The sequence below is a fragment of the Athene noctua genome, chromosome 9 (genome assembly GCF_965140245.1).
Source record: "Athene noctua chromosome 9, bAthNoc1.hap1.1, whole genome shotgun sequence".
Lineage (NCBI taxonomy): Eukaryota > Metazoa > Chordata > Aves > Strigiformes > Strigidae > Athene > Athene noctua.
Genome location: NC_134045.1, coordinates 11,954,521 through 11,977,104, shown reverse-complemented (window position 1 = coordinate 11,977,104; position 22,584 = coordinate 11,954,521). Strand labels below are relative to the sequence as shown.

At 40.0% G+C, this 22,584-nt stretch overlaps 1 protein-coding gene across 3 annotated transcripts in view; it reads right to left on the bottom strand.

Moving 5' to 3' along the window:
- The window catches only part of ZNF423 (zinc finger protein 423), a 235,233-nt gene that overhangs the window by 78,041 nt on the left and 134,608 nt on the right, over positions 1–22,584 (bottom strand). For 2 of the 3 annotated variants that reach the window (XM_074913536.1, XM_074913537.1), the window contains 2 exons: positions 19,232–22,455; positions 12,397–12,481 (listed from right to left, as the gene is read on the bottom strand). In XM_074913536.1, coding sequence (XP_074769637.1) covers positions 12,397–12,481; positions 19,232–22,455 — 3,309 coding nt within the window. The remainder of the gene's footprint in view (positions 1–12,396; positions 12,482–19,231; positions 22,456–22,584) is intronic. The other variant, XR_012634219.1, reaches the window with a different exon arrangement.

Genomic DNA, 22,584 nt, shown 5'->3' with positions numbered 1-22,584 from the left:
TTCAGAGCAGCCAGTGGCTTGGACAATAAAGCCTGGAAACAGCCTCTCACAAGTTATACTGAATATGACTAAAAGTCATTTAGCCTGCTCCAGTGTACGGTTACTTGCGGTCACCTTTATCCATCCGCTTTTCCTTGCGAAGGAAAAGACTGGTTTTTGCATTTTCCAGAAGAGAAATCATTAGGCTGTTACAAGTTAAAACTCTCCAAAGGTCATTGATGCTGGCTTTGAAGATTGAAAATTATATTATTCCCCATTAGACTTTTAATCTCATGATTAGAGCTAAAGTTAACACGGCTGTTTCATTTTCTACCAGGCATGAGTAAACTCATTTTTCCTTTCTCTACCAGAATGCTTAATGGCATCCTATCTTGATGAGCAACATCTCATAGTTAAACAGTATGAACAATGGAAATGCAAAACACTTTACAAGATGTTTTTTTGATTTTTAAATGCTATTCGATGAACCCTGAAAAGGCTTACTACATGCACAGCAAAATCCACCCATGGAAATCCCAGCTGAGTCAAAGGACCTACTCTTGGTTGTCAAGACTGCAGTCCTCGCTGGCATCGGCTGGGAGACAAGGGGGGAAGGATCCATATGTTCCCAGCTTGAGCTCTTACTCCTGCCTCCCCTAAAACTTAGCCCTAAAAATGTTTCTGAATCAAGCCATGCTAGTGAGTGCAAGTGGGACCCAAAATGACAGTAAGAGCTACTTGCATGAGTGGGAACTGCCCCATCAGGCTTCTCGTGGATATTAAGGTTAGATTTGTGAAAACCTGGTGGGAAAAGTCTGTGGGGCAAGAATTTACAGTTGTGCACTAGTTTCAAAACCCACTGTACAGCGTTCGCTGTTATTACAGGCAGATGCATGGAAAAAATTCAATTTTCTTCACTCAAGACAGACTCTGATAACCAACTAGTAAAACTCAGACTATAATTTCTTATTCAGTGTTCCACATGAGATGCATTTTGCTGAATTTAACATGTTTTGCTGTTAATGGATTTCACAGTGTGTTGCCATTTTTATACAGCTGTCCAAATAAAATGTTGTGTACAGTGATGTGCTTTTACTGTATTTCTAGCCTGCAAATGGCAGCCACTTCCCCAGTTTAAGCCTTAGGAAAATAAGAAAACTCTTTGACTAGGCCCTTTAATATAAGTATTTTGGGTCTCTTGTAAATCATGTTCAAACAAGAAGATGCAAGTATAATTACACCTTGTACATTTGTGGTCTAATAGTATTTCCACTGAAAGAAAAAAACAAACCTCAACATTTTCAGGTGTTAATAGTAATAGAGTATTAAGTCATAGTTCTAGAGGTAACAGACCCACACCTTTGTGTTACTTGAAAACTGACCTCCTAGCCTGCATGACAAATGTCTATTTTCTTTAAAACTGCAATTCTTAGACTGCCGGGACTACTAGTGCACAAAACACAAACCACTTGGTAGTTAATAGTTTACAAGAACTGTCTGTGCTGAACTCCAGAACTGCTAACTCTCACCATCTTGAGCGGCTTGGCAGTGAAGCATTTACAAGCAACTGCACATTTCTGTTTCAAAATGGGCTGTTCAGAAAATACATAGCGAGTTTTCCCCACATCAACTCTACACAGACTCTTTGGCACACAAAGTTGAACACTTATGCATGAAAATCCACAATCAAAGAACATGATGGGTACCTGGGCATGAGATGCCCTGACAGTGGATGTTAACACTGTTAACACACAAAAAAGAATCCTTACAAGTTTCAGTGAAAGCATGAAAAGGGCCTAGCTTTCCTTTTAATAATGCTCTAATAACATATTTAACTTTTCCCATACCTTAAGTATTTCTGTAGCACTAGATTGCTGTATAACAGCTACAGACTTAAATTTCAGGACATTATTTTTAAATTATTGTAATTACCAAATAAAAGTTATAGATTGCTTTTTCATTGTATTTTTTAAATGTTTCTTTGTTGAACAAAGTCAGAGAATATATAACTTTAAAAGATTTAGATTAAAAAATGTAACATTCTCCCTCTAGATTTTCAAATGCAATATAAAGTAAACTAACCAAGCAACTAACATCTCATAATTTAAATTCCTCATCCCTTGAAAGTTTGTCATTCAGGTTTAACACTGATATTGTTGATTTCAGTTTCAGGCACATTAGAATTAGCCTCCAAAGGAAATTCTCTCCATTGATGTTCTTCTATAAGTGGAGGCACAGCTATTAACAGTTTTATCAGATTTTAAAGGGGTAGAGAATGTTGGTTTACTTTCCTTTTTTCCCCCCACAGATCCTAGATTTTAAGAATAAATACTGAATCAAACGGTCAAAATTTGCCCTATTTTTTTTTTTTTTTTTTTAAGAAAAGGGGGAAAAGGGAAATTCTTAACGAGAAAATTTAAAAAGGAGAAAATGTCACAGGAATACTTTCTTCCCTTCAACTTTAGCTATCTATATGCAGCCCAGCTTGAATCAGTTACTGTTCATTGCGTGAGGTTTCATCATTTAACTTTTGTTGCCAATATTTATTCCTGGATATAACTCACAGTCATGGCGTTTAAGAAGTATTTGTCCAAACCCCAATAATATGTGATAGCTGATGCATGCAAAACAACAGCAGAGGACATACCAGTGGTGTTAAGTTGATCCTTTAAAACACCCAAAGTCTACCTGGAGCAAAACCTAAAACCAATGGATCTGCCTTGCCTGAACCATGCTATAAAACTTGCCTGTGAATACAGAATAAGATAGAGTGATCATAAAATCTAATCACTTCACAGTTACATGCACAATCTTTAAAAGATTTGGTCATTTTTTAAGGCCCTTGACTGTCTACCAGACAGTGGATGATGTGCACCTGAAGGCAGGATTAAATCTCAAGTAGGCTACAATTGCCTGAAGTAGGGATTTATACACATCTGAAGTGTGCTGTGTACTTCCTACCTGCAATGCCATTTTTGCAGTTGTCTTCTCCACCAATTCAGGAGGTGCAAAAGAAGGAAACATTAGACCAAATTGGTTTTGTCCTGTTCCTACAGGAAGCAGGAGGTGAAAAGGCTCAACATCTCCCCATGGGGTCAGCACCTCATTAACCCCATCTATCCCTGAATTGGTGCCAGCAGGACAAACCACAAGACACAATGCATAGGAGAGGCAGGAGAGAACATACTGGTGAAGAAGACAACTATGGAAAACACCGTGACCAGTGAGGTGCTTTGCCCTGCTATGGAGCTCTGTCTTCTGAAGACCATGGTATTCATATGTGTGGTTTCTCTGGGTTGTTTCAGTTGTGGCAGGGCAAAAAAGTTTTTTAATTTATAAAATCATGATTTGCCAGTTCTTTTAAGTTTGACATTACTGCAGGTAAGTCTGACAGGGACAACCTGAAGTCTTCTTCTTCAAGCTTACTGTGCAGTCACACAGTGGTTATTGACTGTTGCAAGAATAGTAATGTTTTTATTTTTTAATTAAATAAATTTAATTTTTTTAATGGCATACAATTAATTTTCCAAGTCAAAATATTCCATTAAAAACCTTTTGATTCTTTCAAAGGCCCAAAGCTGTGAGAAGTTACTAATAAATTTAACAAAAAGGAGTTTGTGACAAAAACTTGCTATACAAGGAAACAAGCACATCTGGTGCAAATGACAGAGACCATTTGTGCAAAGGTTTTATCTGTGCCGGGAGCCTTGAAACACTGAAAAAGGGTAAAAGCATTTAAATAATTTACATGGCTTCCTTCATGGAGATCACTTGTAAGAAACCTCAGGGCAGAAAAGTCTTCCTCCACAAATAAAAGAAAAAAGGTGCCAGTTCCCCAAACAGGCAGAGCATACAGGGAGGACTGTGTTTGATTTGACTTGCTTGTCAGCTATGACGAAATAGAAATAATTTTTTTTAAGGCCCATGTCAGTTGGTAACCTCTTGTTCTAGGAGATCAGATTAAATCTTCCCCAAGGTTAAGAACGTTGTTTAGTTTGTACTATAATTAAAGGCAATGGGCCAACTGTGTCTCTCTTTGAAGTCAACCAAGTAACAGGAGGAACAAATCTGGACCTTTAACATATAGACAAATCATTTTTCTGTGATAACTAGAGTTAGAGGTCAGCAGATGTACACCAGTACCCTTACTGATTCAAAACCAGAGGGTTGTTCCATAATAGAAAGAAGAAAAGTAAACATTTTGGGTCCAATGCTCCGAAGTGCTGAATATTGTACCAGGTAGTCAGAAAGAGTGAAATCCAGAATTTTATTAGTAGAAAAGTAATTTAACTATAGTTTACTAATATTGTATGCTTTCTTTTCCACTTCTCCTATGACTGGAAACAGTCTGGAACTTTGTCTAGGTTACCCCAAAGAGGTAAAAAGATTATTTTGTAACTCTGCCTAAACTCATTCCTAACTAACCCAGCATGGGTTTTTCCAGCTCCACTAAACATTCATTCATTTGTTCCTTATTCACTTACCGTATTTCAACTATCTTTCACAAGAAGCCACAAAGCTTTCCATCACTCAAGAAAGGTAGGACTGGTATCTGATGTTCCCAAACCAATAAATTCATTTGGCAAATAAAGACAAAATGGGGGTAACATCTACTTTCTCCAGATAAAAATGTTATCTGTCAATAAGTTCCTATAAGGAAATCATCACCTAGATTTTAGGACAGATTTGATACAGACATTAGTCCCACAGTTCACATGAGGGGAAGAACAACTTCCTGAAAACATTATTTATATGAAGTCTGAAGGCTACACCTAGAAATGATGGGTTTTCCCCTCTTTCACCCCCAAGAAACATCCTGATGTTTTTTCCTCCGAAATAGGAAGAAGGCTGCTGACCTGTCCACTGGGAAGTAGTAGAGACATTTTGCTATCTGCAGGGAGAATCCAAACCCCATATGGTAAGGACTTGCTTTCTTTTCCAGATTCAAGATTAGCAAAGAGCGGGTAGGAAATTTGTTTGTGAATTTAGGGATACATGGCCACATGCATATAAAATATCTGAGAAGCAGGCAGAAAGCATCTCTACAGACTCTTAAATACAAACGTACAACGGTTTTCAAGGTTAATAGCATTAATAAAAGCAAAGAACATGTTACACATTCAGAGAAATCACTGCTACACAGGGCAAAGTTTACTGAAAAACAGCATTTTTTGCCACACTGCCTAACTGATGTTGAGAGGCTGGGAATAGATGGAGGTGCTTGCTAATGATAACTTTGAAGAAACGTCACATTTAAAGCTCAGACTGATTGCAGAAAAGGTGTTTTATCAACTGTTCCCTTTATGAATAAATATGAAACTAGTAGGAAAATGTTTAAACAGGTGTAATCACAACTGCATATGAAAATTGAGTTTGGAGGCTGTAAGGAATCTTAACACAGTTAAGAAAGAATGAAAGCAATGTAAAACTGTGATCATAGTCGATTATGCATGTATCATGCAAAACAGGAATGTTATCATAGCAGCTATAAAAATGTCAGTGAAAACTGAACTACTATTACCAAGTTGTAAATGAAATGAAAAATGCAAAAGGAATATGTGAATGAATACATTAAAGGAAATGTTATTTCTTTCCTGGTAGATAAACAAGCAAAACAAAACACATTCTCATGAAACAGAGTAATTTGTATGAACAAATATGCATAGATAACAATTGCGGGAGGCCACATCTGCACAGTACGTTGGGATAAAATTATTAAGATTCTGGGTAATGAATTTTCCGGCCTTAGAAAAGAACAGACAGTAAAACTGTCATGTTATGAAACTAGTTTCAAAGTAAGAAACCCATTAAGTAAGAGATTATATTAAGGGCCAATATTGTTTATGCTGAAGTAAAGGGAGCTGCTTCTGTCTGTTAGCAATGGCAATTTGGCTTTCAGTGTGACTACACTGTTAAAAAATGTGGCTTTTAAAACAAAACATTTCTAGCCTTTTATAAACTATACCCATTACAATGTTATTTAACTACTTGCACAAGTGCTTAATGCTAAAAATAATTAACACAAAAAATAGAAACCCAGGGCTTAGCTGGACAAAATAACAGAATGACCTACTGGTGTAAGCAAATCCCTCTGCCCAAGAGCCCGAGCTGCCAGCAAGCTCCACTCGGGGAAAGTCTCCTGCAGCAGCGCCGGCAGGACTCCGGCCAGCCCACGGCACTCGCACGGGGTGGGATTAAGGCTCTTGTGTGTGTGTGAAAACATCACGTATGTTGCTCATCTGTTAAGATAAGTACACTTAGCTTTTTTCCCCCCCCCTAAAATTAGTTGTTCACAATAGCCAGCTACTGCAAAATGAAAGTCTAGTACTTATTGTTAATTAAGGCAAGTCCACATAGAATTGGATATTGAAGCAAGCACTGGGTAAATATATGAAGGTTTTACCTTCCCTTCTGCATTAAAAGAGCAATTACTTGGAATATGCTTTACAAACATCAAAGTTAAAAAAATATTTTTGAGTTCCTAATGTGTCCATAATTAATTCACACATTCAGCTGTTGAGTCCAGAAATATGTTCCTGTTGATAATTTGCATCTAATGCTTCAAAAACAATCTGGCACATTTTTATTTGCCTTAATGCCTGAAAGCTATTACCAAGACAGTGCTTTACAATGTCATCATCATTGCTACCACGTATATGCTTTAACTAACACTAGTGGTTAGGTCTAAAGAGTTTCCCTCAAGAATTAAAACAGTTTTGTCTCAGGACACAATGTCATGATGGTAACTTTACGGAAGGAAATGTATTTACCAAATAGTACCCTTAAACTTTAAATCAATTAGAATTCCAGTACTGTGTTAAGCAAAACACACAGGAAAATGGGAATTTGACAAGAATTAAAGCTGCCCTTCTTCCAATATTGACGAGATTTATTTCATATAAAATAAAACATGTTGTATTATAAGAGAGATTCTGAGAAGCGTTAGCTGTCCTCAACTCCCAAATCAATGAGAATAAGGAACAAAGTGCTTCACAAGATCAGGCTTGAGTATCAGAAACTCTTCACATCCTCATCACAGATGCCCAGGGCTAGTATTTCCATGTGTATAAAAGTCAGTTCTGCAAAAATGATCCTTACCTACATTGTTTTCACATACATGTGCACTTCAAATCTACTGTGACAGGCAGCAGTCCAAGACCATCCAAAATTAGTCCCAATTTTTATTTATATAAGATATAAATTAGTAATTTTGTTAAGATCTGAAATTATGAAAATTGAGTTCCTAAATCAAAACATAAAAACTGCTTAGATTTTTGAACAGAAGAGGAAAACATAACTGGAATATAATGGTTTATGTTTCATTTCGAAGAGTACCTCAACCCCTTCACTACTGTGCTGGTTTCATCTCGGTGATTGAGCTTGCTATCAACGGCTAATTCTTTCAAACATAAAATCAGTTTTTAAATTGCTGCTTTTTAGAACATTATTTCTCTAGTTATTATTGCAGTTTGACCTTTTATGAACAACAAATTTATTCTGTTAAATATTGTTATTTTTAAATGTTAACAAAATAGCAATCCTATATTTAGTAATTTTTTGTTTAAAATACTCGTATGCATCTAAAAGAAACATAACTGTGGATGGATGGTATCCTCCTCTTTGTGTTTAATTCTGGCAGAGTGTTTCCAGAACTTGAAACATGATCTCCAAGGGCAGGAAAGGTAATTCAGATACTTGGAGTCCTTACACTACATACAATGTATGATAATGCCACATCTTAGGGCAGTACTCTCCCTGTTCGTCCAAACATAGGTGTTTAACTTGGTTGTGCCCATCACATCAAACAGGGGGGTATTTATCCAGACAGCAGTCCAAGAACCAGACTGCTGAACAATTTCAATGTGACTTTTGGAAGTTTTCCCTCCAGCACTTCCTTTTGTCCCCAGTGGCTCTCAAAGCACAAACAGGGCCTCAATGCCTCACATCGCACATACTGCAACACGTCCAGCCTGCGCCCCACTCCCTCCCTCCCTCCCTCCCTCCCTGCTCACCAGCATTCATACGTCAGTATTGACTGGGAGCGCTGGCAATTGCATGTGTAAGGACAGGAGCGGCACCAGGGAGGGGCTTGCTGAGCTCTGAGGAGTCAGACTGCCTCTCACGGGTTCACAAACACTCCTCTGGAGCCAGACACGGGAAAGTCCTGTAGCAATCCTAGTGTTAGAGCATGAGCAGGAATTATGATTTTCCCTCTTCCACTACTAACTGCACCAGTTTCCCGTGCACGTTTGCCAGGAGACTTTCTTAGAGAAAGGGAAAAAGAAGGGTGGGGACAGCTGGTCATCTTTTTTGAACATTAAACAGAAAACATTCCCCATCTAACCGAGACAGAAAGAAGTACTCTCTTACCCCAACATCTGAGAGCCTCAGCACAGATACAAATGCACTTTCCCTTCATACTGGGTGACCTCACCTGCTTGGACAGCAATAAGCCTGTGGAATTTTGTGCACCCTGAAAAATATTAATTAGGGCACTACAGCCTGGCTATGGGAACAGTGCAGCTGTAAAAACCCAACAGGAAAATCCTGGGCCAAATCCTGATGTTCCCTGTGCAGGGCTGTGAGTAGGCACTCCCTTGGCAGAGTGGGACGGGGGAGCATCAGGGCCCTTTCTCCGGAGCAGCCATTGCTCGAGAGTCGTGGGGACTCGGCAGTGGCCCTGTGATGGAGACTGAAGTTCCACGGCTCCCCCAGCCACTGGGGAGAAGCTGCACTGACAGATTTCAGTGCTTCTGGCTGCTGCCATGGCTGCTCAGTGCCCCCCGTAGAGCCCATGGCTGTGTACGCCCATCTTCCGCTGCATCTAATAGAGACTGCACATCAGAGGCAGTGGTAGGTGGGAAGATAAGGGGGAGAAGCTTTAAACATTGCCAGATCAGCGCAACAGGAGGTAAGCAAGTACAGAGGCAGCAAGAACTACTGAAAGTTTTTGATATAGTCCCAGGTGGACTCCCCAATGCCTGTAAATGTTTCAAAGGGGGATCCCCTTTCTGTGGGCATGGAAATGTTTCAAAGGAGACCAAATCAGTGCAATGTTTCAAAGACCTCTGGTCTCTAAAAATTCCACCCCAGCCTCCCCCCCCCCCCCCCCCCCCCCCGCCCCGAAAACGTTTCTAAACAGATCCCTTCCTGGCTAACCACAGCTAAGGAGGTCTGTTCTGCTGCTTACAGCCCTCCTACAGGCCCCAGTGTAAAATGAAACAAAACATCTACCGCTTACCTCCTCTGGGGATGTATCCAGCCTTCTCCTTCCCCAGGGACCCTGTGCAGGACCCAATGTGCCTCTGTGTTTGTGCACAGGATATGAAGGGCTAGAGTGCAGAAGGGTAATTTTTCAAAGCAGTGTGTGGGAGTAGCACTGGAAATTCCCTGCATACTGCTTTGAAAAAAATAAACCCCCTACCTCCATGAATTATGAGCAGGGCCTCTGACTCCAGACTGAGGAGCAGAGATGTTGAAGAGGGAGGCACAGTCAACTTAACTGGATGCACTTTAAAAAATTACTACGTAAGAAATAATTGAATTCTTTAATCATATTACAGACACTGATACTCAAAAGGTGTCGCTGCTCCAAAGAAGGAATTCCTTTGTTGACAGTCACTTGAGCAGAATGAAACTGTAAGTACTTAGGCTATCTCAACTATTGATTTTGTGTTTCTCAAAGTACAAGAAAGTTCTGCTGAGAGGTCTTGGATTATCAAATCCAAGGGTTTTTTTACCTAAAAATTACACGTCAAGGCTAACTTCATTGTCTTGACTTACTTCAAATTCAAAAGAGAGATAAAAATCTCTCCCTGGAAATGCTTATCCTACTCAAACTCTTATCTTAGATTGGTATCAATCATTCATTTTCCCCTGACAGCATCTCAATGACTGTATTAAACCAGACACCTTAATTTTAGATAGATACAAGTTCATTGAGATGAGTCCAACTCTAAGCTCCCCTCAGGAGACACAGTCTGAGGGCAAGTTCCCCCCCCACCCCCCAAACACCCACATGTTCACCCTGGGATCTCAGTGCCCCACCAGCACAAACAAATCCTCATCTGTAGAACTTAAATTGACAACAATTACATTAATAACCCTTGCGACAGAGGCCTGGCCTGCAGAAACAGCTATATTAGCTTCTTTCTCTTGCTGTCCATCTGGCTAGACTCGGCCTAACACAGGGAAGGGAAACTCTTTCACTTCTTATTTTGTAAGTGATAAACCAGCCTGAGCAGTAAGGAGGTACATGGCAGTCTCTCCTATGGCCTGAGTAAGGGATCAAGGCTCTCAGGTTTTGAACAAAGGGCAGAGGAGCAAACCCGAAAGGCAATCCATCACTCTCCTTGCTATTACTGACTCAGCACTATGCAAATTAACACCAAAAATCTGCACAGCATTTATTGCTTGAGAGATGGTGACATCTAGTCTCTCCTTGCCCCTTCAGTATTCCCCAGTAAGGAACAAATACCAACAGCAGACTCACTGGCAATGCCTTTTCGGAAGCAGTCACATGTCCTGAAGGAGAGGGGGGCCCAAGTGCCTTGTGAACTGAGATGCCCAGAGTGGAAGGAAGCTTGGCTGCATATTAAAGATTTCTATACTTTACTCTTTTCTAAACTGCACCATAAAAAAAAGGGATGACTTGAACTTAATGAACGTTCTCAGTCCGTATCTCAGCAAAGCGACACAAGACATGACACTACAACGGAATGATCATAAATTTTCTTACCCTTTCCTGGTATTTACAATGTTCTAGGTGTATGGAACTGAGTTCATATGCACCTTCATGTTTATACAAAGTTCTTCCAAATATGTATAATAACTTATGTACAGCTTCAAGGAAACAATAGGTACACTTTTCACAAACAGCAGCACCACACTTTTCTCAGCCTCCTATGCCTTCTACCACTGTTGTTTTCCAATAGCACTAATAGTAAACCATAGTCATAGATATATCATCGTGAATTATTCCAGACACAACTAATTTTAAATTTCACACATTGGTTACTGTAAAATGAAGAAATTACATCTTCCCAAAAGGAAAAAGTATTCTCCTCTCAAATCAAGTAGAACCTTAACTCAGCACTTTATGACCTTTGTATTTACAAATCATTTATTAGCTATTGGATCACAAATTAAGTTGAAACAAGTGCTAAGCTTGCCTAAGGACTGCTTTCTTTCAGGCTTCTTAAAAAAAAAATCTAGGGGGGAGCTACATGAAATCACTATGGTCCAATTAACAAGGATCTCACTCTTCAAGCTTGCAAACAAGAGATTACATTAACACCTGCTACAAAAGCAAACATTTTTAGATATCTTCATCTTAACCTGCTTGACATTGACTTCAAACTCCTGCCTGGCTCTCAGATGAAAATTATTGTGACTGACGTGTATATTTTTCATTTGGGGGTGGGGGTATGAAGACTGTCAGTCCATATTTCTCTCTCTCTGGTATTTATACATAATTGACTTCAAAGATAATAGGACTTACATACATGCATTGACAGGAGAACAGTTTTCTAAACGTAAAATTATTGAAGAAAAACCATTATGCTTATGGGAGATAAATGCTGCATGGGAACATAGGAGACACATAGAGTGCACTGTAGGGTCCTTAAAAGAATCTCATCCAACATATGCCTAGAGTGGCATGTGTAACTCCCTCCTTTGTGGTCTATGCATCAAAATAAACTGACCTCTTGGGCCAACACATATATTTATAACATCTGTACAGACAGGAAAAACATTTCTTTGCATTCATCAGAAAAGCAATCATACAGCAGCAGCAGAAATACAACCCATCAGATTACCATAACACTGTACTGCAAACTCTTGCAACAGGACTGTAGTAGAAGGCAGCAAACAATGATTTTTAAAACACTTGTATCTCTGAAAAGTTGAACTTTCTGAAGTCCAGAATTGTTGGGAAAAGAAGAAAAAAACCCCACAGAAATAACTCTGTAAGTGTTTTGTTTTGACAATGTTCCTCAGGAATTCACCACACTTAGCTGGGAAAATGCTAGCAGTTAAATCTATTCAATGTCATGACATACAAAATTGAAACATAATTGCTCCTAAGTGGTTGACAACTGGCAAGTACTTTTTACATGGATAGAGAGAAATTTATGCTATCAAATGGAAGATACTGTCAAAAGTTTGATTTTAATATAAATGAAAATGCTACATGAAGACTCAAAAGGATAAGGAAAAAAGCTCAGCAGTAACACTTTTATAACCACATATTTAAAAAGCTTTGAAGTGAAGAATCATTACATCAAAATCATTTTCCTTGAAAGATAAAAAAAATAAATTACAGCATGAATATTAACAAGTTATTAGAATAGTGAATTTCAAAGAGTAGCAAAAAACAAGCAGCCGATGAGTGGCCTAGTTTAAAGAATGTCTTACCAATCATATGGTTAGCGACATGGATTTGTATCTCTCTCTCATTCTCAAAGGTCATCTGGCACTTGATGCATTGATAGGTCTTTTTCTGTTTAATAACCAAAAAGAGATTAGAGAGAACTGCACTGTAGCATAAGGCAAGTGTGATCATGAATACAGCATGTTATGTGCTTCAACTTTCTTCTACTAAGGCTTTTTCTGCTCATAAATTCCCAACAAGACACCAAGTTGGGGGAGGATTTTCTGGGACCATGAATACAATCTCTAATTAACAGCTTCCTTTAAGAGAATTTTTAATTTCAACTTTTAAAATTTCAAATGCTAGTACTTGAAAATCTGATCAAGTACTTGAGCCATAATCAGATTGCTTCTGTCATTTAACCCATTGCAGTAAAACTTCCTCCATTTTCAGAAAAAGATCAACTTTCTTCTTTAGTTAAACTCAAAATACAGCAGGCAAAACACCTATAGTTACTTGGAGAAGTGAAGGACAAAAGGAAAAAAGACATTTTTAATTGTCTCCTATCAGAAATCTTGGAAAAACTGCATTACCACAAAGAATTGTTTATTAGCACAATCTTTTGTGTATCTTCTCCATCTCAAAGTCATATCAGGGAGGCTTAGCTGCAGAAGTCAGGAGATAGTGTGAAGAGGCAATTACATGAACCATTTATTCAAATAGGGAAAGTGGGGTTTGCACTCACATTGACAGTGGTGCATGTACTTGTGCAACATGACAGGAAAAAATCCAAGAAATCAATTGTAGAAAATAAAATGCATGTGGATAAGTTTGACGCCCGAGTTAGGAAAAAAATAAAATATGAATGCTAAGCTTTTGTACAATTGCAAAAACTCTTATTTCCCAAGGCAGGAGTACAGTGCTTTGGTCTAATGTGCATGCTCATTTACTGCATGGGAATATGCTATCTAAATAGACATCTTTTGACATGCAATTTAGAAAAATTGGGCCTTTTGTACCTACTTCTTCCTAGAGAATAACTCCTACTGCAACTCTTCCACCAGGCATGAGCATGAGCACACGATCTGTACCTTTATGGCTAGAGTGGATGGCAGCAGAACATGTGTGAAACCTCTGTGTGTTGGCCACAAGCTCAGGTAGCTGAGAAATGGAACCCCAAGCCATTAGCCCTGAGAAACCCAATTCAGTAATCAACACCCTCTTAACTTTTTTGAAGTAAAATATTTTACCAGTATTTTTTGTGCACTTTTAGATGCACATTATTTTTTCTTAGAGCCTCCACCCCACACCTAGGCAAAGAATCGTATTTTTAGGACAGCAGTAAAAAGTCAGAAGTTTTGAGTTAAACAGAGGAGTTGCTGTCACCTCCTCTGCGCATGGGATCCAATTTCCTCGAGCACCTGCTGAGGAAAGAACAAATTAGGTGCTGCCAAGAGCTTCTTAACTACTTCCCATGTCATCAATGGCAACAAGTTAGCCTGCTGGAGGTTAATGAACATGCTGTAATACCATAATAACAAATGCACCCGTCTATGGATGCTATGCATATTCCATGAATTCTGTACGCAGTATGTGTTTGCACATAGGCAGGGCTTTCTAGACTAAAAAAACAATGGGTGATTAACACAATAATAGGAAGAAGGCTATAGTCCATTGGCCGAAACCTGACACAGCCAACCATATAAAAGAAAATAGTTTGGATTGGCTAGTTATCCCTAGGCAGCTCAAGAAAGTATCCTCTTGGAGTCCATTCGGAAATCAAGGCTGTTAATGGAAAAGCAGCTGGATTTCTGCAGCACTCTTTCTTGGGAATCTATTTCTGCAGACAGGCACAGCACACATACGTACGCATGTCCTCTCAAACACACTGGCATACACATGCTGAGGGCTGCTAACTTTAAAAACAAAACAAAGCAAAACACAAAAAACCTTGGAAGTGAAGAATAGGATTGGGTAGTGAATGATTCATGTGGTCACATTTAAAACTTGAAACCTTCCTCTCCTTTAAAACTTCAAAGCTAAGTTATGTGCCTTGTTCAACACTTATCTCTGTTATGAGGGTTCCCTAAGTAACCAGCTAAAAAGAATAATATTTCAGCTCAACTCTATTTCAAACCTTTAAAGTTATATTAAACACAGAAAAATGATTCATTTTTTTAATTGATTTGGTGCTTCTGAAAGCTACTTACTAACAGATCTGGAGACAGGATGTCTTTGTTTATCCACAGACCCAGTGCGAACTCCTCCACACCATTTCACAAACTTATAAAACACTCTGCTTGGCGTGACCACCCCTCAGAGAAGACGGCAGATTTCAGACTTCCTCTGAGTATAATCTTTAGCCTCAACTGAGGCACATGCATGCAAAAGAGCAGCTTAACTGAGGCAATGGGTCTTGTGGTAGGGTACCCTGCTTGACAGGGAGTGAGGCTAATAAACAGCCTCATACAGGCCATGAAGTAACTATAGATAGATTAGCAGCCAAATGTTTATGCAAGAGATGGAAGAGCTGGTTTTTTGGCTCATTAATATTTCTCTTTAGAAGAATGTCACAAAAACAGACTTCCACTCTCAGTAAATGATGAGCGCTAGTTTTAATGCAAGGTTGTGTTATTTGTGGTACCACATATGATCTTCTGCTACCATTTTTGTGGATATTATGGCTTCACAAACATTATTAATGGGTCAGTTATATCTTTTTTATTTTGTCTTCACAAGTGGTGACAACAAAGGTGCCCAAACTCTGAGGACCTAACAGTCTAAGTGACAGCATCTAAGTGACATAGGAGACCAGATGAGCAGGCCTTCAGCTGAGACCTTCATTCCCACTAAGTCAAGATATTTAATTCTAATCCTGGCACAAAATAGTAGTAATAACAACAGAGGGTTCTGGTTTCTTTTCTGAAATATCTATTGTTCCCATGGGTTTTCCAGACTGTCCTCCTTTAAATCTGGAAATGGTTTCCTGTTCTACAAAGAAAATATTCCTCCATTCAAGTGGATTTACAAGGGAAGAAAAGGGGTGGGGGGGAAAACAAAGAGAAGTAATTGAGTCCAAGAAAGTATGCAGGAGAAAAGTCCAAGCATTTGCCACCGTCAGTGTTAAACAAACACTGTTCATGATAACTATGGTACAAAATAAGGATAAATCTGTGTAAGAGAAAGAGCAGCTTGAAACGTGACTGTTTCCAGTATTACAAGGGGCAATAAGAAATCTCAATACTAAACAACCAGTCATGTTTCTCAAGACATGCACGTTCCTCTAGGAGACATGTTAAAAGGAATTAATAAAATGTATTCAAAACTGAAGCTCCTGTGCACAGAAATATGTTCAGAAAAACTTGAAAGCATTACCTCTTGTGTAACAGGATAAAAAAAGGTCTTGAGCTATACATGTGCCAGATACTGGAATGGTACCTCCACTTGTGATGTTCATCTAATACAAAAACTTGTAGTCCTATCCAAACAGAATATCTTGCATAAAGCTATAAGAATCAAGTACAAATTGATGTTAGAGCAATCTTTTACTATTAAGGTATAATTTATTTATTCCTTTTTGTGAGTTCCTTATGGAAGACCATTGACTTGACTTTAAATCCTCCAATGAAGATGTTGCCAGGTACACAAGGCAAAAACATTGTCCCTCTGGAAATCTCTTTGTTGACCATAGTGACTAGTCCTAGTTAGATGTCCTAGAAACAAAGGTGATCAATTCACAGATACTTCTTCCTGGTTGTTTGCCATACTAAAATGTGAGGAAGACAGAATATAGCAGCATTTTCAAGGGTTGTGTCGTTTCTTCCATTTTTATGGATAAAAAACCCCCAAACCCCAAAACTGCCAAGCAATTCTGGATGGTTTTTGATCCTCATCTAGCTGTTTCTAACTGTTTTTCAGAGCAAAACCTCCAAAAATTCAAGAGTTAAAAACCCAAACAAAATACAACAAAATATTCATACTCCCTTTGAGGTGTTGAATCCGTGTGCATATATACACAAATACATACAGTAAAAAGGAATTGTTCTTCTTCCCCTGCTCAATCTTATTTTCTTCCCAAATATTTTCATTTTTTATTCATATTTATTTTCTTCCTTTCTTTCACTTTGGGGTTAAAGCTTTATATAAGTTTTTTCTGAAATTCCTTTAGGCTTCCACACTCACTTCTTCAATTCAAGAAGTATATAATTGCTGGTGGAGTGATTTTCCAACATCGAAAGAAGTTACGGATTTTGTATGTCATCATCATCTTTTCCACGTGCTTGGATTTCATTCTGTTTATTCTTGTTTACTCTAAAACATTTACCCACTACTTAAAATCTAGTCTCCCTATATTTTCTTTCTGACTGTACTTTGTCCTAATCTTCAACTGCTTTTCTGTTTAAGAAAGAAAAATCAATACAGTGTTTAAAAAAGAAATGTAGAAGTGCTCAAGAATTGGAAAGAAGCAGCTCTTCTCTGGACATCTGCAGATTACTCTACATGCATTGTGCACTTAAGATTGCTCCAGTAAAATGGTATTTTACCTGTGCGCAGCATGCTAACAAGGTGACAGGAGAGATCGTGTTCAACTTGCTTAGCTTTGCTATGAAGCCAATGAGGTTAAATAAATGCTGTTCTTGAAATACAGATATTTATCACCATTTAAAAGACAGTGTAATTCTTTGAAAACGCCTGTGCTAGACAGATACAAAGGGCACTCACTGCCTTGAGAAACCTGAGTGAAACACCAATAGTTTCACATTAACTGATATCAGAATTCAGGTCTTGCACCTATAAGGGTAGGATAATGAATTATTCCTAATATCACTATATTTATTCCTGGGATGCATACCATAAAGGTCTCCGATATTAGCATATGTGCAGGCCATAGACACCTGTTGAAGGTACCATTTGCCATCATCGCAAATGCTGATTTTTCATTATCTTCTTCAAAGGAACTAAGACTTTTCCTCATGGGATGAAATTCAAAGCATTTACCTTATTGAAGAACTTAAAAATCTCCCCTGAGAGAATAAGTATGGAATCTGCCACTGAAAAGAAGGAGTTAAAGAAAGAAGAGCAAGCAGAAAATGGCAACGTATTCTGCTTTTGATAGTCGATAGGAAAGAAGAGGTGATACTTAAGGCTATAGGCACAGCCATACGAAGTAAGAATTAGTCCTACCTAAGCAAACAGTTTTAAAGAATTGAGAAGGAAATAAAAGGCCTGAGGAGGAGGAGGATGAAGGAGAATGACCTGACTAGACCTCCAACTGAACTCTCAAAAGGTATGACACCAAAGGGGGAATATTTCCATTCCTCATTCTTCTGCAGAATTAGGTGTGTGTGCCTGGAGGCTTAGTCACACATTCACTGCATGGAGAGGGAACAATATCCAGTTGTTTTACTAAAGAAGGAAAAAAAAAGACAAGACATCAAACTCTCTCTGGGATTCTCTCAGAAGCCTGGAGAGGGGCGTTGAGGCCAGCAGGTGCCAGGACAGGCAGTGCCATGCTCTGAGCTGGCCATGCACAGCCCAGCTCGGCCGGACGCTGCTCCCCGCACGCCCCAGCGCGGAGCCACAGCTAACAAGTCCTGCTGGGGACAGAGCCTGCACCAGCTCTGCTGGAGGCATCTCAGTCCTCAGGATGTACTTAGGGTCTTCTCTTACTTACTGAGCCTCTGGTGTTCTAGTTGAATGGTATTTTCAGGTTCTTTTAACGCAGTAAGATGTGTTTGTGGGTGCTTTAATTAGCAGATTGACATAAACAGGCATCTACAGCTGGAATTATTCATTAGGAGTTGGGTGCCTAATTTCCTTAGATACTTTTGAAAATCTCACCCCATCATGTTTAATTAAAAATGTCAGATGATATCAATACTCAGATGTGTCTGCTGTTAGTCTCCCGAGAAGATTTCCAAAATCTACTTCTCATTCCATCTGTTCCTGACAGAGAAAGGACTGACTTGGCCCATTCTTGAACCAAAACGTCAACAAACAATTTTAAAAGACTATAAACTGCAAATGATATTAATCTCCTGAGTAGGCTTCTGAAACCTTACTTGGATCTGTGTGCTCCCAAGTATCTTGTAAGCTAAGAAATGGGAAAGCAGGCTATCTGCAAACGTTAAAGGAGAGCACACTTACATGTAACCTGCATTAGACAATTTCCCAATTTGCTAAGAAAACTACTTATCTTACAGGAGGGCCATGAAGCAGATCCTTTTAAAATCACTTTTAAAATCATACACACACACGCACGAGCACACACATACGCACGCAGACATCCAAGTAGCCTCACAACATTCACTTTGACAGACATCCATAAGGACAAACTCTTTAGCACAGAAATTTGTTTAGGTGAGAATTTGGGGGGTAGGGTGGAATTCACTACATTTTCTCCTCAAAAGTTCCTTTATCCTCCTGCTCATGTTTAGTTCCCTGGTAAGAAATAATCTATTCCTCAAGTATGACAGATCAGAAATTTTTTTGTTTGGGTACTCAGCATCTCCTTTCCTCATGGTAATACCCCAGCTTTTCCAGATCTGCCAGTTCAGTAGCATAAGAATTCATGGACAAACTCAACCCCCACTGTTCAAGTGTCTCAGCTCTCTGTTGGTAAATCTAGGGCAGTTTTATGATGAAAAATCTGATGCGCTGCCACTAGGAATCAAGAAGCCTGCAAGGCTGTGCGACACCTAATTTTTCTATTGTGTTACTCTACCTTTCCTCCTGTTTTGCTGTTTTTTATAGTAGCACAAGTAATTTTATAAAGTGATAGTTTAAAAAAAAAACCAACAAACATCAGATTAGTTCTCAGTCACATTGAAGGTCTACAATTTTATCCCTCAGGTATCTTAAAAGTTCAGATGTACTTACTCTGGGAACAGGGGACGTCTGGGTACCTTTCCTTTGGCCACTAGTCTCAGGTGTCAGGTCTCGGTGGTCTACCTGAATGTGGCTCTCTAGATCTTCAGCACTTTCAAATTTGACACTACATTCTGGACACCTCAGACTGCCACATGGTCTCTCGTTCACCTCCTGTGGAGTCAAGCCCGAAGACTGTCCATTGGTGCTCCTGGTCATGCATCCAGCACACAGGCCATAGGGAAGGCCATTCACATCCAACTTTACCAAGTCCTGCTTATTCCGGAACTCCTTCAAGCACAACGCACACTTGTAGAGTTTTTGCAAGGCCTGGCCATTGGGTGACGAGGTTGCAGAGTTTCCTGCCAATTTCTGCATATGGAACGTCCCATGAATTTTCAGCTCAAGGGTAGAGGTGACCGTCTGCATGCAAACAACACAGCGAAACCCGGTGAGGGAGTTTCTAAGATCTGGATGCATCTGGCAGTGTTCAATAAATTCCTCCTCACTCTGCAGTGGCATTTTGCAAATCCGACACGTCCCTGTATCCAAACTCTTGCTGTGAGTGACTTTGTGCTCCGTCAGGGTCAGGAGTGATGGGAAGCGTTCCCCGCAGATGGGGCACATGTAGTGCTTAGCTGGGCCTCGATGGGTCTGCATGTGCTCTCTCAGGCCATTTTCTGAGAAAAAGGTCCTTGAGCAGATATTACACTTGTGGCTACCTTTGATAAATTCTGCTTTCTTCCTAGAACAGTCATCCTCCCCAGGCCTGATGTTATGATCTCTCAAACGATGGTTCTGCAAGAGGACCTCCATCGTGTAGGCAGCCCCACAAATGTCACAGCCATACATGGGCTCAGAAGCATCTACATCATCCTCACTGGCTTCATGACTGTTGGAAGTATCTGGATTCTTCATTAACATGTTCTGGATATCTGCCCCTTCTGTCTTCTTATTTGTTGGGGTCATGCCATTAGCTGTACCATTCTCAGCGCTAGCATCAAAAACACAATGTTTTTCCCGCAAGTGCTTTTCAAGCAAGATGATGGCATGAAAAGCTTTGCTACAAAACTTACAGTTGTATTTTTTGCTGTGCGTTGTGATGTGGCACTGCAGTTCTACCTCTGTGCTAAAGGTCTCACCACAGAAGATGCATTTGTGAGACTTTGATGGATTCCCCAAGTGACTATGCTTCACATGGATCTGGAGATCCACCTCCTTCCTAAAATCCCAGTTACAGGCTGTGCAACGATACATCTTCTTTTCATTGCTGTGTTTGACTGCCAGATGCACTTGGATAGATACCTTGGAATCAAAAACTTCTTGGCAAAGGGTGCAGTGATACAACACAAAAGTATGCATGTCCAACAAATGCTTCTGCAGATCATCCACCGAAGAAAACTGTTTGTCGCAGCTCTCACATACATAATGAGTTGAAGTTGTCATGTAATGTACGGTGAGATGTTGCAGAAGAGACTCCTGGGAATCAAAGTCCTCTTTACACTGAGGGCAAGACTGTTTCCTCAACAGCAACTCCAAATGCAACTTTAAATGGGTCTGAAAACTCTCAAAATTTGAGAACTTTAGATCACACTGATTACATGGGTATTCACCATTAGACACTGAGTTTACGCTAGCAGAAAGCCGTTGCCTTTTAGGGGAAGAGACTTCAACATCAGAAGAAACTGGACTCTGCTCTGCTTTTGACTTCTTATTGTGTGCCAGAGGAATGTTCTTGTGGTTTTCTTTAATATGCTTTGTAAGCTTCAGGATGGAGCCAAAAATGGGGGAGTTTGTGCAATAAGGGCATGAATAAACTTCCATAAAAGACTGTGTTGGCTGAATGACAGGGGAATCCAATTTTGAATTTCCTACATTGCAGTGAGTCTGCTGAATATGCTCAGTCAAGGTTGCTTCGGTCAGAAAGCCCATGGAGCACTGGTTACAGAAGAAAGCGTTGTTGCCATCTTGAGGGGTAGCATTTGGGCCACAGTGAGTAATACGGATGTGTTCCTGTAAGCTATTGATATCTGCAAACATCTCTGGGCAGTAGTTACAGTGAAAGGCAGAAATGTTGCTAAACTGCATCATGGGATAGGCATGGTTTTTGTGCACCTTTCTCACGTGTTCATTCAAGTTGTACAGTGTAGGCATGGAATCAAGACAGATCTGGCACGTGTGGCTTTGTTGAGGTTTGTCTGCATGAATGGTCTTCAGGTGAATCTCCAGAACAGCAAGGCTGTTGAAGTCGCGCTTCGAGCAGTATGGGCAGCTGTAAGTAACTTTAGACCAGTTCTGGCTTTCCTCTCTGTCCACAGACCTGATTTTCTTTTGTCCTCTCAATGGTTTTAAGGTCGAATCTGGGGTGGAACCTCTTTCCACCGATGCACTGGAGTCAGGCGTTGCGCTGCTCATGGACGCCACACTCCCCAAGACTGGGTCAGGGCTGATGCTGTGATTGCTGGAGTCAGGTTGCCTGTGGCTGTCCAAGTGGCAATAGACTTCCTCCACTGAAGAAAACTGCTCCGGGCACATAGGGCACTTGTGTTTTTTGTTGGCATGGGCTTGATGAATGTGTGAGAGCAGCGAATTTTCGTCTGCAAATACTTCAGGGCAATGAATACACTGCAAATCTGCCTTCTCGGAAAGCTGTGGGTGGCGTGTCATTACGTGCTTCTCCAAATCTTCAGTCTGACTGAATGTCTCTTCACAGTAATCACACATAAAATCATCCTTCTTCACCTCTTTCTCAGTCTTTGCCATATGTTCCTTGTTCTTTTTATGAGCTTGCATGTGACTCTGCAATGAACTGGTAGATGAAAACCCACGTTTACACACAGTACACTTGAATGGTTTGCTGGAGCTGTGGGTTTTCAGGTGAATTTTGAGGTGGTCGCTGCGAGAGAAGGCAGCCTCGCATTCATGGCAATGGTACTTTTTATCCCCTGTGTGAAGCTTTATGTGGCGATCCCTACTTCTCTTGTGCTTAAAAAGCCGGCTACAGTAGGTGCATTTGAAAGGTAGTTTGTCACTGTGGATCTGCTCGTGCCTTTTAAGGTAGCTCAGGCGAATGAAGGACTTATCACAAAACTGACAGGGATACGGCAGGCCAGTCCCCCCTTCCTCCTCCCCGATGCCGAGATCACACCCATCTCCTATCATCTGAGTGGGTGATGCAACATCTTTGCTGGAGGGAGATGAAGCCACCCAGGAGAGTTGTGGGTCGTCATCACCATCTGTAATGGGAAAGCAGAAAGGAGATTAAAAACAATTCCCAGTGCATCTGTGAAATAAGGACAAAGCTCTCAACAACACTATGGGCTTCTGCTACTACAGCATTTAAAAAAAAAAAAAATTCAACTAAA